Raw genomic sequence first — 13,571 nt, forward strand, 5'->3', positions numbered from 1 at the left:
AAGGTATAAAACTACCTAAGATGTGAAGACTGGGATTTCAAACTTGCTACAATGACTTGTTTGAAAAGTTACAAAAAGTTTGTTTCCTGCATGCAACCTAAATAAACTAATCCTGATAAATATGGAAGAGAAAAGATGCTGTGAATGTTGTTTGATGGTGTGAGAAGCTACATTTGTATGATGCAAAGAGATGAGATACAGCAGATGGGCAGAAGTCAGCTGATGGAATCCCTGATGGAGTACAGTAAATATAATGAAGTAGACGACTGGTGGGTAATGACAAACAGTATACTGCATACGCCATATATTTCAAGGGATTTTCTTTATTTTTTCATAAATTTTGTGAGTCAGGTGCTATTTGGAAATTTGATATTAAAGGTATTGTTGCTTACCATTGGGAGCAGTGATTTAAAAAATGTTGGAGTTATCACATTTTATGCATGTGTGTATGTCAGTTGTATCACAAAACATCCAACCATACAAATATTTTGCAATAAAGCCTAAAATGTAAGGAGATATCACCATTTCTCTCAATAAACCATAACTGTAGATGGTCTATTCTGGAAACAATTTCATTATAACTATTGTTGACATTTTGTATATGCAGCAATACTCAACATTGATTATACTTTAACATTTTAACATTGGTTGTTTCTATCCCTAACTCTCATTTTGGAACTATTTTGAAGCACTAAAGCTGGGTTTTTGTTTCATCTGCAAATGGGAAATAATGCCTTTAAGCAAATATATTTACTCTAACTGCCATGAATGCGTATATGTACTGGTGCGCAGTACTCAGCAAATGAACAACGTGTGCGATAATACAGTTTAGTAGGCCTAGGTCTTGGTGTGCCTGCTGTATGAAAGGGTGCACTTCCTGGAACTGAGTGAGTGATACTGATTTCTTACTCCATTGCTTCACTGCAAGATCATGAATGTAACCACTCACAAAATTGTTGGGAAGTCCTGATTCCCCCCCCCCCCCCCCCCGAAAAAAAAAAATTAAAATTAAACTCCCTAAATATATGGCGTAAACAATGAGAGACAGAACTGTAGAGACAATGACTTCAATACTCTTAGCACTCTCACAAATCCCACACCATGTGACATCATCTCCAATCCATTAATGTCCCACTACCACCTTCTTCCATCAAACACTGCAGAGTAGGAAAGGTGACAAGAAATGAAATGAGTTAATGGTGCAAAAATGGCGTTAAAAGTGCAAAACTGGAGTGATTATCTCCCAAGAGAGTTGTCACCACCGCTCTCTGCCACGTTGAGGATCACACATCAATGAGACATCTAGATGGAGTGTTAGGAAAGTGTGGGGTGAGATTGTTTTTTGGTTTTTGCTTTTAAACCATCGATCAGCTACACTTGTACCTGAGGCGGCATAGATGTGCTGAAGTGCCCTGATGGAGTGGAGGCCATTGTTAGGGGGAGCGAAGCCGTGAGCTGTCAGAGAAAACATGCATTTTACGAGTAAAAGAGGGAGAGAGTTAGTAAGATGCCAGACACGGGCTGGGGGTAGGAGCATGCAAGACACAAAAAACCCCTCTCATATTTCTCCAGAAATGGAGACTTCGCGCTTTCTCGTATAACAGAGGAATGGTACAATAATTGGTTTCTACAGTTAATTGAGAAGTTGTTTAGATCTACAAGAACAGTGTATTAAACTACATGCACACTAAGTTGCTACAGATATAACACTCTGTGATACTTAGTTGCACCTAATGAAATAACATAGCACATGTAATTGTAATTCCCACAATTTTCAAGCAACTTTTGACATCATCACAGCTTCCAAAATCACAATCAAAACAAATATCCCAGAGTTTGCTCACAACATTTGGCTTCTTATCAATAGAATATTTATGAATTTAAATAGCCACTGCGGTTTTCAACAAATGAAATCTGCATCATTGCTTTGGCAAAGATGAACAAGTAGTGTTACACAGGCAACACATTCACAGAAATAAAAGAAACAAAATTCTTTCAGCAGACTTAACGACATAACAACGCAAGTCTTAAAAACACTCAAACATGAAAACCTATCGTCGCTGGGGTGACAAGACCTGTATCTCAAATTTTGGTGAAAATGGCTTTCTTTGATTAATGGCCAGACAATCAGTTCAGTGATGTCCTGTCCAAATCTTAGCTGTCTTACCCCCCAAAATGAAGCAGGCACGGCATGTCAAATGAAAGGCTATCTCATTTGATACAGTACTTTGGCTGCCATGTTTTTTTTTTTTTTTTTTGCTCTCCTAAACATTTGACATCATGTAGATACGAGGTCTTGTGGCCCCAGCAACGATATATGAATTTCAAGCAATTTTTGTCACCATTGTTGTGGCAAATCAACAATTACCACCATAAAAGCTGAATTCAAATACATAGTGTTGAGATATCATGATTTCCATCAGTATTTGACATAAAGGATACACTATCAATATGTACAAAAAGAAAAACAAAGACGTACACACACTTTTTTTTTTTTTATCTACCCCTGGCCAACTTGCATTTTCTAATACTGACCACCAACAAGTGCACCACACTGGAACACACACTTCTTTTCGTCTACTCCTGATGAACTTGCACTTTCCAATACTAACTATCAACAAGTGTACAATACTGTTATGGGACATACGCAACATAAAACAAAAACCAAAACCACTCACTTGTATCAGCTGCCATGTCTCCACCTCCTCTACTCGCATGCAGGTTCTCGACTGAGCTTGCCCGCCGGTGGAGCAACGCGCCACCACCTGGCGATGATGATGTCTTGTGTTGGTGTTGGTGGTGGTAATGATGGTGTTGATAGTGTGGCTGCGACTGCTGGACGTGGTGCGGCTGCTGCTGCGGCTGCGGCTTCTGGTGTTGCTGGTGGTTGTCGGTGCCGTCATTGATGGAGGTCGGCTGGGCCATCATCTCGGAGATGGACTTGGGCTGCGGCGTGCTGGTCCCCAGGAAGATGCTGGCTGACTTGTTCTGTTTGGTGTATGTTGTCAGCAGCTCCTCCAGCTCATTCTCACTGTAAAGGGTTTAGAAAAATTCACCAACAGAAGTGGGATGTGAATAAGACATTGTAAAACACATTATTTTTGTGCCATGAAATTTTCGAGAACTGAAGCTGACGACCTTTTTTGAGGCATAAAATTTTCAAGAATTACTTCTAACATTCAATGCATATAGTGTAGACAAGAATTTTCGAGTACATTTTGATTTCGCAAATCTTGACTCCTGTGAAATTCGCAAAATCAAAATGCTTGTGAACATTCCTCGTTTTACAGTAGCCCGAAGGTCCACCACAGATGACATGATTTACTGATATTCTGGGAATGCACATCATTCAAGCAAAATCCTTTCTCAAGAGAGGCATATCAGTCACTTAAAGTCATCTACTGTCTAAAGCATGGAAATTTTTCATGTTCATAAGTAGCAAGGAAAATTTATAAACACACAAGTTAAACAATTAAAGAAGAGCATAACATCGCTGGGGTGACAAGACCTTGTATCTGCAATTTTGGTGAAAATGACTTTTTTGGATTAATAGTCAAATAATGGGTTAAGTGATGTCCTGTCCAAATCCCAACTGTCTTACTCCAAAAATGAAGCCAGCACGGCATGTCAAAGGAAAGGCCATCCCATTCGCTATAGTGCTTTGGCCGCCATGTTTTTTGGCTCTCCTGAACATTTGACATTTTGTAGATACCGAGTCTTGTCGCCCCAGCGACGATAAGATGCATAGGTAACTCATTGGGAATATGAATCTTACATGTAAAAGTACTAAATCTATCTAGACTCCATATTCTTCTACAAATATGCACACATACATATGTGCACACATGCAAATCTGACTGTTGTTGATTATCAAAAACACAAAGATATTTTGCACCAGTGCCACAAAATTATGAGATACACTTACGACTTTTAATGTGCAGTATGATATGCATCTGTTGTGTGAAGCTGTACGCATTGTGCTTCCTAACCATAATTAACATTTGTGTAATGTGCGTGAATCAAAATGTAACAAATAAAGTCATGACTGAAAAGCCGCAAAAAAAGACAGAAAAGCAATCTGTGTAATTTCCACCTCATTTTGAATATAATTGTCATGCAACTACTGTATGTCTGTTTCCTGGCCCGGTATGCTAACTTGAAGGATACAGATGACTACTTTTTTGTAATCAAACAAGGTGAAGGTCGGGTCGGTTTGTGACTCACTTTGCCACGCTGACAAACTGGGAGAATCTCTCCTCCTTCACAACCTCCTCATCCTCCTCAAACTGGTGGTGGTTGTGGGGCTTCGCTGCCTTCTTTGTCTTCTTCACCTCCATCTGGTCCGTCTCCTGCGAGGTGCAGATCAAAGAGATGTGAAACAGATCTTTTTGTGCGAGAAAATGTGAAAGTGGTGATGCTTCTCAACTTTCTTTATCTCGATTGCTCCTCATCTACAGGAGAAAGATGTAGATACGAGTCTAAAAAGCAAATCTGACTGAAAGAGTAGATAAGAAGCTACCACAAATGGAAAAGAATATGTTTATTCATCTATCTATCTATCAATCTATCTGTCTAGTCATCTGGATAAATACATATACACAAAATTGAACTTGTATAATGATATGATTCCAGCATAAATATATGAAGATCAATTGTAAGATCACCTGGTAAAATTAATGTAATTAATCACCTGTCAGCATAAACACATTACAAAACTAGAGAAGCACTCTGAGAGCACAGACCTCCGCCAAGCATGCAGCTCATTTCCACCACTGATCTTGTTCTTCCATTAGAGATATCAATGATTTCCACCCATACGTACTTATAGCATACTGAAAGTGTTTACATTGTGCTGAAAGTCGCCCGATTTCTCAATATAGAAGCCTTTGTTACGTCATAAACCCTCAGCTGCATGGCGCGCCTCGCCCTAGCAGAAACTAGAGCATCCACATGCAAACCTCAAATAAGCGCAGCATGAACTCCCAAGTGCATTGACTCTACATGTCAAAATATCAAAAATCCTTCATAAATTCCAAAAAAATTCTCGGATCACTACCAAAAGTTAATCGTTTGTTACTTGTGTCTTTCTCATCATTTCCTGCAAGTTTCATCCCAATCCGTTATCTACTTTTTGAGTTATTTTGCACACGGACAAACTAACGAACTAACTAACAAACAAACCAACGGTAACGAAAACATAACCTCCTCCCTTGGCGGAGGTAAAAAGAGAGAGGTTTGCATGTAGGGTCAAGACAATATATCAATGTTTAAAGTTTCACATCTTTGTCTCATAGATTTCCCATTCTCTGAATTATTCCATACGAAGCATGTTATGACTTGTTTTTCTGGCAGTATTATGTGGATATCTCACCATGTGGAACTTTTTGATGGTTTATAGATATAAGATTACTCGATTTGCATTTAGAAAACTCACTTTGCTGTAGATCTGGACAAAGTCCACCAGCTGCTTGGCCAGGATGCGCCGCCTGTCGTGGATGGGCAGCTTCCGGCTGGGGACGATGACCTTGAACTGCTGCTGGAGGTTGCCTGCTGCCCTCTTGAGGAACCGTAAGACCAGGTCCTATTGGAGAACATGCAAGGTTTACAGTGACTCATATTTACCACATAACAGAGCTTGTAGGTCTTTATAGTATCCACACAGCATCGAAAGAGATAATTCTATCACCATCAACGCTACCTACGTTCGGTCTTTCCCCTCACTCTTCATCATTCCCACGCCAGCGTTCATTTCACTGTCTAACCGCTACTTTGCTCAACGCACTCACATAAACATCATTGATCGCTTTCCACGTAGAACTTACCGCAACACCTTGCCTCCTCATTCTAACACAATCGAATCAGTATCTGACTGTTTGTGCATATAAATATATCAGAATGACTCACGAATAAAGAGCACACTTATCCTCCCAACTCTCAACACGTGCACTTCTCATTTTCTTGTCTCTCAGATCTGTGACTCACACCAAGACACCAAAACATTGCACTTACACTAAGATGGTGTTTCCTCAGCAACTGAATGTATTCAAGTACTAGCACATTAAAGCCCACTTTAACAGTAATTGTTGAATTTAGTGTCTACCTCTTATGAAACATGCAATATGAAAAGTGAAGTACTTTGAATATTTCAACAAGGAGAACTAAACATCGCGTTACTTGTTTTAGTGCCTTTTTTTTCTCCTATTCATTCTTATGTATGTGTAAACTATCCCTGTTCCCTTAATCTACCAAGCTGATCTAAATCAGTGTAATTGTTTGTCTGTCCATGTTATCTTTATCTATACTTCACAGAAGCAGTGGCGAGTATGCCTTGTCTTCATGCACCCATAACTAACAAATCAACACAAAGATTCACACATGGTACAAAGTTTTGCAATCGACACGTACAAAACGCAGGAATAAACAGACTTCAATGATCTGCCTTGAAGTCTTAACGCAACTTGAAAGGTTTGTCTATTTTCATTTAAATTAGTAAATTTGGCTGTAGTGCTTCTTCATCTGGAAATCATTACTCTACAAAGAGAATCGGTGTGGCCCAAGTGTAAAAGGTGGGGAAAGGAGATTAAAGAGCCACAAAAAAGATTTGGATGACACTTGAATGACACTGAAAGTCTTGTTTCTTTCTTCTTTTTGTTGGTTTTTCTGCAAATGAGGGTTACGGCCTTTTGAAAGTCTCACCATCTGTTCGTCGTGCTGATCCACCTCATCTAGCTTCTCCGGCGGCTTGCTAGTCTCCGTCAACAGCCTCTGTTGGACCCGCAACAGATAGGTGGCAAAGGCGTGCCTGGCCTGCAGCTTGCTGAAATGTTGATTGGTACCAGGGGCCGTATTCTGAGAGCTTATTAAGTGTCTGATTAGCACTTAATTACCGAATTGGTATTCTGAGAGCATGATTAAGTAGGGGGTATATTAACTACCATAGCAACAAGCGTTTTGGCGGGAAGGACCTACGCGTTTGCGCGTATCAATGCGCGTGCACCTCTGAGAGGAATTAATCACAGAGTTAATTACGAATCGGTATTCTGAGGGTGTAATTAAGTATGAAAGTTAATGGAAAACTTAATGATACCAAAGAGTGTCATTAACTACTCCGATATCACGCATTACATCGTGTTTTCTCGGCCACAACGATGCTTACCGTCTTCGGTAACCGAGGAGCGGTTGAATCTTGTTATCATGGTATCCGTAGAATTCAGAGAAAAAAGAAATATAGTCGATCTTCGAGGAATTTTGTCATTTTATGTGAGCAAAGAGGTTGAGGTCTTCGCGTGCGTAGGTGAGGGGTTGTAATCAAATACCGGAGTGTGCGCACGGATCTCTTGGGTTGTAATTACAGGGGGCGTGCAGGAGCGCGCATTGAGGGCATATTTGCGCGTGTAATCATCATTTTGGCTTCTAACAACGCGTCTGATTGGATGGAATAACAATTAGATGGGAGGGACCTAAGATAATTACAGGGGACTTAATCATACCTTAATTACGTCCTCAGAATACCGATTTTGCCCATGATTAAGGGCCTATTAACTTCACGACTTAATCACGAAGTTAATTACAGACTTAATTACGACCTCAGAATACCACCCCAGGAAATCATGGTAAGCAAATGCGTTCTGATTGATTGACCCCTTACAACAAGCAACTCTGAATTGAGAAGATGGTAAGATCATAACTTTGGGGTTTAATAATTGATTAATAATTTTTCTGAGGTGGATTCATCAATAGAACTGTCTCTCTTAGCACAGGTCTGTTCTACTATGTGTACCTAATTTCAAATTTGTGGAACCCTCCTTTGTGAAACTTTGAATAAAGAATAAGAAGATTATAACTTTTGGGTATGATATTTGATAAATAATTTCTCTGAGATGGACTCATTACTAGAACTATCCTACATGGCACAGGTTTGTTACATTACAGTTATCCAGTTTTAAGTTTGTGGAATCCCCCTTCATCAAACTGCTTTCACTACCTTTTAGGAGGACCCCCTGAATTGAAAGTGACTTTTCTCTTGTAAAATATTTCATCAAAATGTACTTAAACTTATGACATCATTGACACTAATAAATAAATGAAAGATGCATTTCTAAGTTTTCCAATCAACAGCAGGACCTAAGGGTCTCTTGGCAGAAGAAGGTGATAACTTCAGAAAGCATGAATGTACCTTAAATCTCCACCCTTGTCCAAGATGTCTGGCACATTGACCTTTTCTCTGATCTCTTCCTTAGTCGGTCCCTTGGGCTTTTGCACCTCCAGGACCATCCTGGAGCCATGGTGATTAGCCTCAGGCATGCCTCCTTCCTTGGCTGATTTGACTCCACCGGATGACCCCTGGCTGGGACCCAAGGGGGGCTTTCCCTGCACCAAGTTGGAGGAGGACGAGTTCGCCGTGGCCGTTGCCGTGGCGTCCCCACTGCCACTCCTGCTTCCAGCGGCACCGCTTTGCGACGGGCGTTGCAACGTTGCAGAGTTCAATGTCCTTTGTTGCTGTTGCTGCTGTGGCTGTTGTTGGGGTTGCGTTGAACTTGCAGCCACATTTGATTTGCTGGTAGCTGGTTGTGCACTGTTCGCATTCTGTGCTTGAGAGTTTGTGGTCTGCCCCTTCTGGGGTAGCGTGTCCAATTTACCCTGGGCAAGAGGTTCTCGGGGCCGACTCTCAGACTTGTTTCCGCTGGTGCTGGTGACCGTACTCCTTGGATTTGATGCTGGAAGGGAAGGAGAACACAAATTAAGTCTACTAGATGGGAAGTAATTCTTTCACAATGTGCATAAATATTTGAATGTGCGAGATGGAGGGGATTCTACAGATGAACAGAACTGTCTACAAACGTTGAATCTGAAATGTGCTATGATTCTATTTTCAAGATGCTCTATATGTCATCTGTAACATAATTTCACTGTTACTACGTATCTTCCAGCACTGAAGCTCAATAGGGAGACTTGAAACACAACATGATTAACTGTAACAGTCTCCTCATCCAGCGATGTCACCATAACTCTAAAAATTCAAAACTTTCTTTAGAGATTGTCAGACTTTCCTCAAACTTTCACTGACGTGTTCTATTTATACTGCTGTTTTCACTCAATCCATATTTGGGTTACGGTTTCCATTCACCTGTTGAAGACGGGTCTCGAGAATACTCGGGGAGGTGTCTATGGGAAATGCGTGTTATAGTAAAATCAGTAGGTCCTCAACGTGTTAAATGATCAGACTCACCAACTGCAATCCTCTTGGTGGCTGGGAAGCGGTTGCGGACCTTGTTGCGCAGGTTGCGCCGGTCCACCGAGTTGTCCTTGGTGGTCAGCTTGCGGGTCAGCTGGGCCAGGTGCTCCTCTATCTCGCGCTCTTGCAGCTCTTGTATCATGGAGTGGGAGACTTTCCTGTTACCATGGCAACAAGGGTGGATAAAAGAGGAAAATTTAGTGGTATTGTGGAGAGCTAGCTAAGATTTATACACATCTACTTCATCAAGGAGTTTCTCTCTGCATTAGATAGATATTAAATGACTCTGACCAAGCAAGTCCTGTCAGAGAATATTGCAGCATCAATCATCATTGTGACATCCTCCAATTTTCAATTTTCATTGTGTATCTTACAACGGGGAAAGATTAGGTGGAACTAGATCAAATCATTCAATCTGCACAAAATGCAATAGAAATTTACGAAAAAAAAAGTCAATTTGAGAGAGAAACAGAAAGTTTAGCCATCTACAAAGTGTAATTTATGTTTTCAATTTAAGAAACAGCTATAAATATGGCTTTTAAAAGTCACTTGAAGACTTTGCAACTGAAAGAATTATATCTAACATATATACACAGGGGTCAAATGAAAGACAATTTAAAGAGACAGAAATGTGGTTTTGGGGGACTTGATGGGTTAATGGAGCATGTAGTTTGATGGTTGGTTTTTGTCCTGAGCATTCCCAGCATGCTTTGCTCAAATTTGCAAATGTGACTTTTTGTCTTTTTTTATATTTTAAAAAATTTTTTTTTTACTTGCTTATACAAGCCCTGCCTGAACTGACATTCATGAACATGCAGCCAGTAAGATACAACACTAAGATACTACCTGGCATTAGGTAAACAAGGAATGCTTATGTGAACATGCAGTTCAATTTGAATTTTACATAGAAATACAAAAAAAAAATATTTCTCATAAAAAAAGTTTGCTTTCCTCAGATTTTTTGTTTTGTTTTGTTCTAACAGTGTCAATTTTGAACACCACGTGGTTTACTTATGATTTTGCTGTTTCCTAAGTACATAATACGCAGCACAAAATACATGTATCTCACAACAACAGACCAATTATGAACATTATTATTGCATGCATTAAAAAGATAGTAATGACATCCACAACCACTGACAAGTGTACCTATGACATCTCCAGACAGACTTAGGATGACAAGATATATAGGAGGTACGGTTAATCATAAGTGGAGAAGTATGTGAACCTGAGGGTCACATTTGAGGAATTGGCTTGAGTTCAAAACCGACTGTCATGAGGGGCAAAAAAAATAAAATGAATAAACAAAAAACAAAAAACCTAAGTATATAGTTTGATGCGCCTGTGAGGACTCTGAGGTCACACTTTCACTCTAACATGCCTATAGGTACTTTTATGGTTCAATGCGGTCAATACTCATCAGCATGGAATAATTATTTCTCACAGTGACAAGAGAAAGGATATTCCTGTCCTCCAATTAATATCAATCCCCCCCCCCCCCCAAAAAAAAAAAAAGGAAAAGTAGAAATTACGCGGTGCGTAACATATGTCCCCGCCGGAAGTAGCATTTTGTAACAAAATGTGCAATATAGGTAAAAAATCAAGGTCAAAGGTCAAAGAAGTCAAAGGTCAAAATTCTGTGTAGAAGTTTTGAAGCCCTCACCTAGTGCCATCACATAAAGCAAATGGAATCGAAATTGGGTTAGAAATGGCGGAGTAGCATTTTGTAGCCAATGTACAATATAGGTCAAAAATCAAGGTCAAAGGTCAAAGAAGACAAAGGTCAAAATTCTGTGTAGAAGTTTTGAAGCCCTCACCTAGTGCTATCACATAAAGCAAACGGAATTGAAATCGGGTTAGAAATGGCGAAGGAGTAGCATTCTGTAGCAAAATGCACAATATAGGTCAAAAATCAAGGTCAAAGGTCAAAGAAGTCAAAGGTCAAAATTCTGTGTAGAAGTTTTGAAGCCCTCAACTAGTGCCATCATATAAAGCAAACGGAATCGAAATCGGGTTAAAAATGGCGAAGGAGTAGCATTTCGTAGCAAAATGTACAATACAGGTCAAAAAGCAAGGTCAAAGGTCAAAGAAGTCAAAGGTCAAAATTCTGTGTAGAAGTTTTGAAGCCCTCACCTAGTGCCATCACATAAAGCAAACGGAATCGAAATCGGGTTAGAAATGGCGAAGGAGTAGCATTTTGTAGCAAAATGTACAATACAGGTCAAAAATCAAGGTCAAAGGTCAAAGAAGTCAAAGGACAAAATTCTGTGTAGAAGTTTTGAAGCCCTCACCTAGTGCCATCACATAAAGCAAACGGAATCGAAATCGGGTTAGAAATGGCGAAGGAGTAGCATTTTGTAGCAAAATGTACAATATAGGTCAAAGGTCAAGGTCAAAGGTCACGACTGAAATTCTGTGTAGAAGTTTCAAAGCTCCCATGTAGTGCTATCATATAAAGCAAACAGAATCAAAATTGGCTCATAAATGACAGAGAAGTAGCAAATTGAAGATTTTGATCACACACGGACGCACACACGGACACACGGACGGACGGACGGACGGACGGACGGACGGACGGACACACGGACACACACACGTACGGAGCCCGTTTCATAGTCCCCTGCTCGAACTCGTTCGGCGGGAACAAAAATCAATAATAATGAAACCCACCAAAAGAAAAAAAAAATTCTGACAGCTTCGGTGCCAAGGACAGGTTTTAAATGATGATACATTTGGACTACTGTAACTGAGTACAAAATAGTGACAAGTTTGTCACACAGACATCTTCTTTATTATCTTCATTATTTACAACAAGAAGAGTGCACAAAAGACAAATATAGGCACAAGACTGTAAGAAAACAAAACAAAACAAAACATGCAGCAGTGTTTGCGTGCAACTTTTTAGACGCTGTTAAAGAACTGTCAAATGTTGACAAAAACAGTTTATCATCAACATTGCAAATGCGCTCTGGCACGAAAAAAAAAAAGAAGGCAGGCATTAAATCAACTGTGCACAAGCCATCAAGAAATGAAAGTCACAAATTAATAACACGAATGCAAGCTTCATGCATATCATTATGCATACAGAAGGTATAAGCACATTGACAGAGTTACACACGAAGGGAACAACATAAACTGTAGCTTTTGAGAAAAAAAAATGCTGTCAAGATGAAAAAAAAAGCACAAATGCTTGCATTTGCACAATACTCCATGCAACCCAGGCAAGTACAAAGAAAAGACGAGTAACCAATCACATTAAATTTAACATGAATCTTTTAAGTTGTTAAGGACATGTTATGAGGATTAACAATCAGTCCATCGAGCCTTCCTGTGGACCTCATTTAAACAAGTACTTGTCTGCTGTTGGCATGTTTTGATTTGGGAATGAGATGAACACATCTGATATCTTAAGTTAATGTATACCACCACTGTCCACTCAAGGTTAGGATGTACTCATTGCTTGAGTTGTCATTTTAAACGCCAAAATGGGCACAGTTTTGTTAAACAAACCCCTCCAAGATGATTTTCAAACGAGGGCGAGCACTTTTGAGAGGTGGGAAGGTCAATGGTGCGAATAAACTTACGTGACCCCAGCCCGCGGGCCGGCCAAGATGGAGTGGGCCGATGAAGGTCTCTGAAAGTGAGTGGAGCAATGGGTGCTTACAGGGTTTAAACTGTGAGGGGATAAGGGCAGGTGGGGGTAATAGGTGGGAGGAGGGGCGGGGAATCAAGAAGTTTATGGTGTTACCATGGTGTTGATGGGTGGGTAGGGTGGAAAATAGGGGAAGGGTAGTGGTAGTGGTTTGATAGGGAAAGGGGAAGGACGAGCGGGAGAAATAGGATGGTTATGGTGTTACCATGGATTTGATGGGTGGGTGTGGGGAGGGGGGCAAGAATGGGGGAAAGGGAGTGGGGCCAACAGAGGGGAAGATTAGGAGGGCGAGATATCAGCAGTGGAAAAGATTATGAAATGAAAGTTTGACGATGTAAACTTAGTAAGTGTGCATGATAACTTGATGCAGTTATGCAAATAAAAAAAAAACACATTTTCAAATACACACTGCTTGCTGGATTATGGTAAGGTCAGAAAAAAAAAGATAAGATAAAACAGCAGCATTCAATAGTCAAATTTTTATCCAATGTACAACTTGTTAGGCAAAAAAGACACAAAAGAATTGTCAAATGATCAATCTTCCACAATCTGTGACTAGTCTAGCTGTTTCAAGTTTTTACATACCGATGACTGAAAAATAGTAAGTAAGCCGCACATCAAAGCACATATGCTTATGACATCCTTCTATACTATTGCAGAAGCTGCCAAATCAAACTTGCTCAT

At 40.1% G+C, this 13,571-nt stretch overlaps 1 protein-coding gene across 1 annotated transcript in view; it reads right to left on the bottom strand.

Annotated features, from left to right (window-relative positions):
• Positions 1–1,383: 1,383 nt before the first annotated feature.
• The window catches only part of LOC139745303 (tubulin polyglutamylase TTLL5-like), a gene marked incomplete at its 3' end in the record, with an annotated part of 43,899 nt that continues 31,711 nt past the window's right edge, over positions 1,384–13,571 (bottom strand). Inside the window, exons 21-27 of the mRNA XM_071655700.1 lie at positions 9,230–9,393; positions 8,177–8,717; positions 6,697–6,817; positions 5,435–5,581; positions 4,225–4,349; positions 2,679–3,031; positions 1,384–1,455 (exon numbers count right to left, since the gene is read on the bottom strand). Coding sequence (XP_071511801.1) covers positions 1,384–1,455; positions 2,679–3,031; positions 4,225–4,349; positions 5,435–5,581; positions 6,697–6,817; positions 8,177–8,717; positions 9,230–9,393 — 1,523 coding nt within the window. The remainder of the gene's footprint in view (positions 1,456–2,678; positions 3,032–4,224; positions 4,350–5,434; positions 5,582–6,696; positions 6,818–8,176; positions 8,718–9,229; positions 9,394–13,571) is intronic.

This window comes from Diadema antillarum, unplaced genomic scaffold, assembly GCF_040938485.1.
Source record: "Diadema antillarum isolate AM-2024a unplaced genomic scaffold, OU_Dant_1.0 seq00001251_RagTag, whole genome shotgun sequence".
In the NCBI taxonomy this organism is placed as follows: domain Eukaryota; kingdom Metazoa; phylum Echinodermata; class Echinoidea; order Diadematoida; family Diadematidae; genus Diadema; species Diadema antillarum.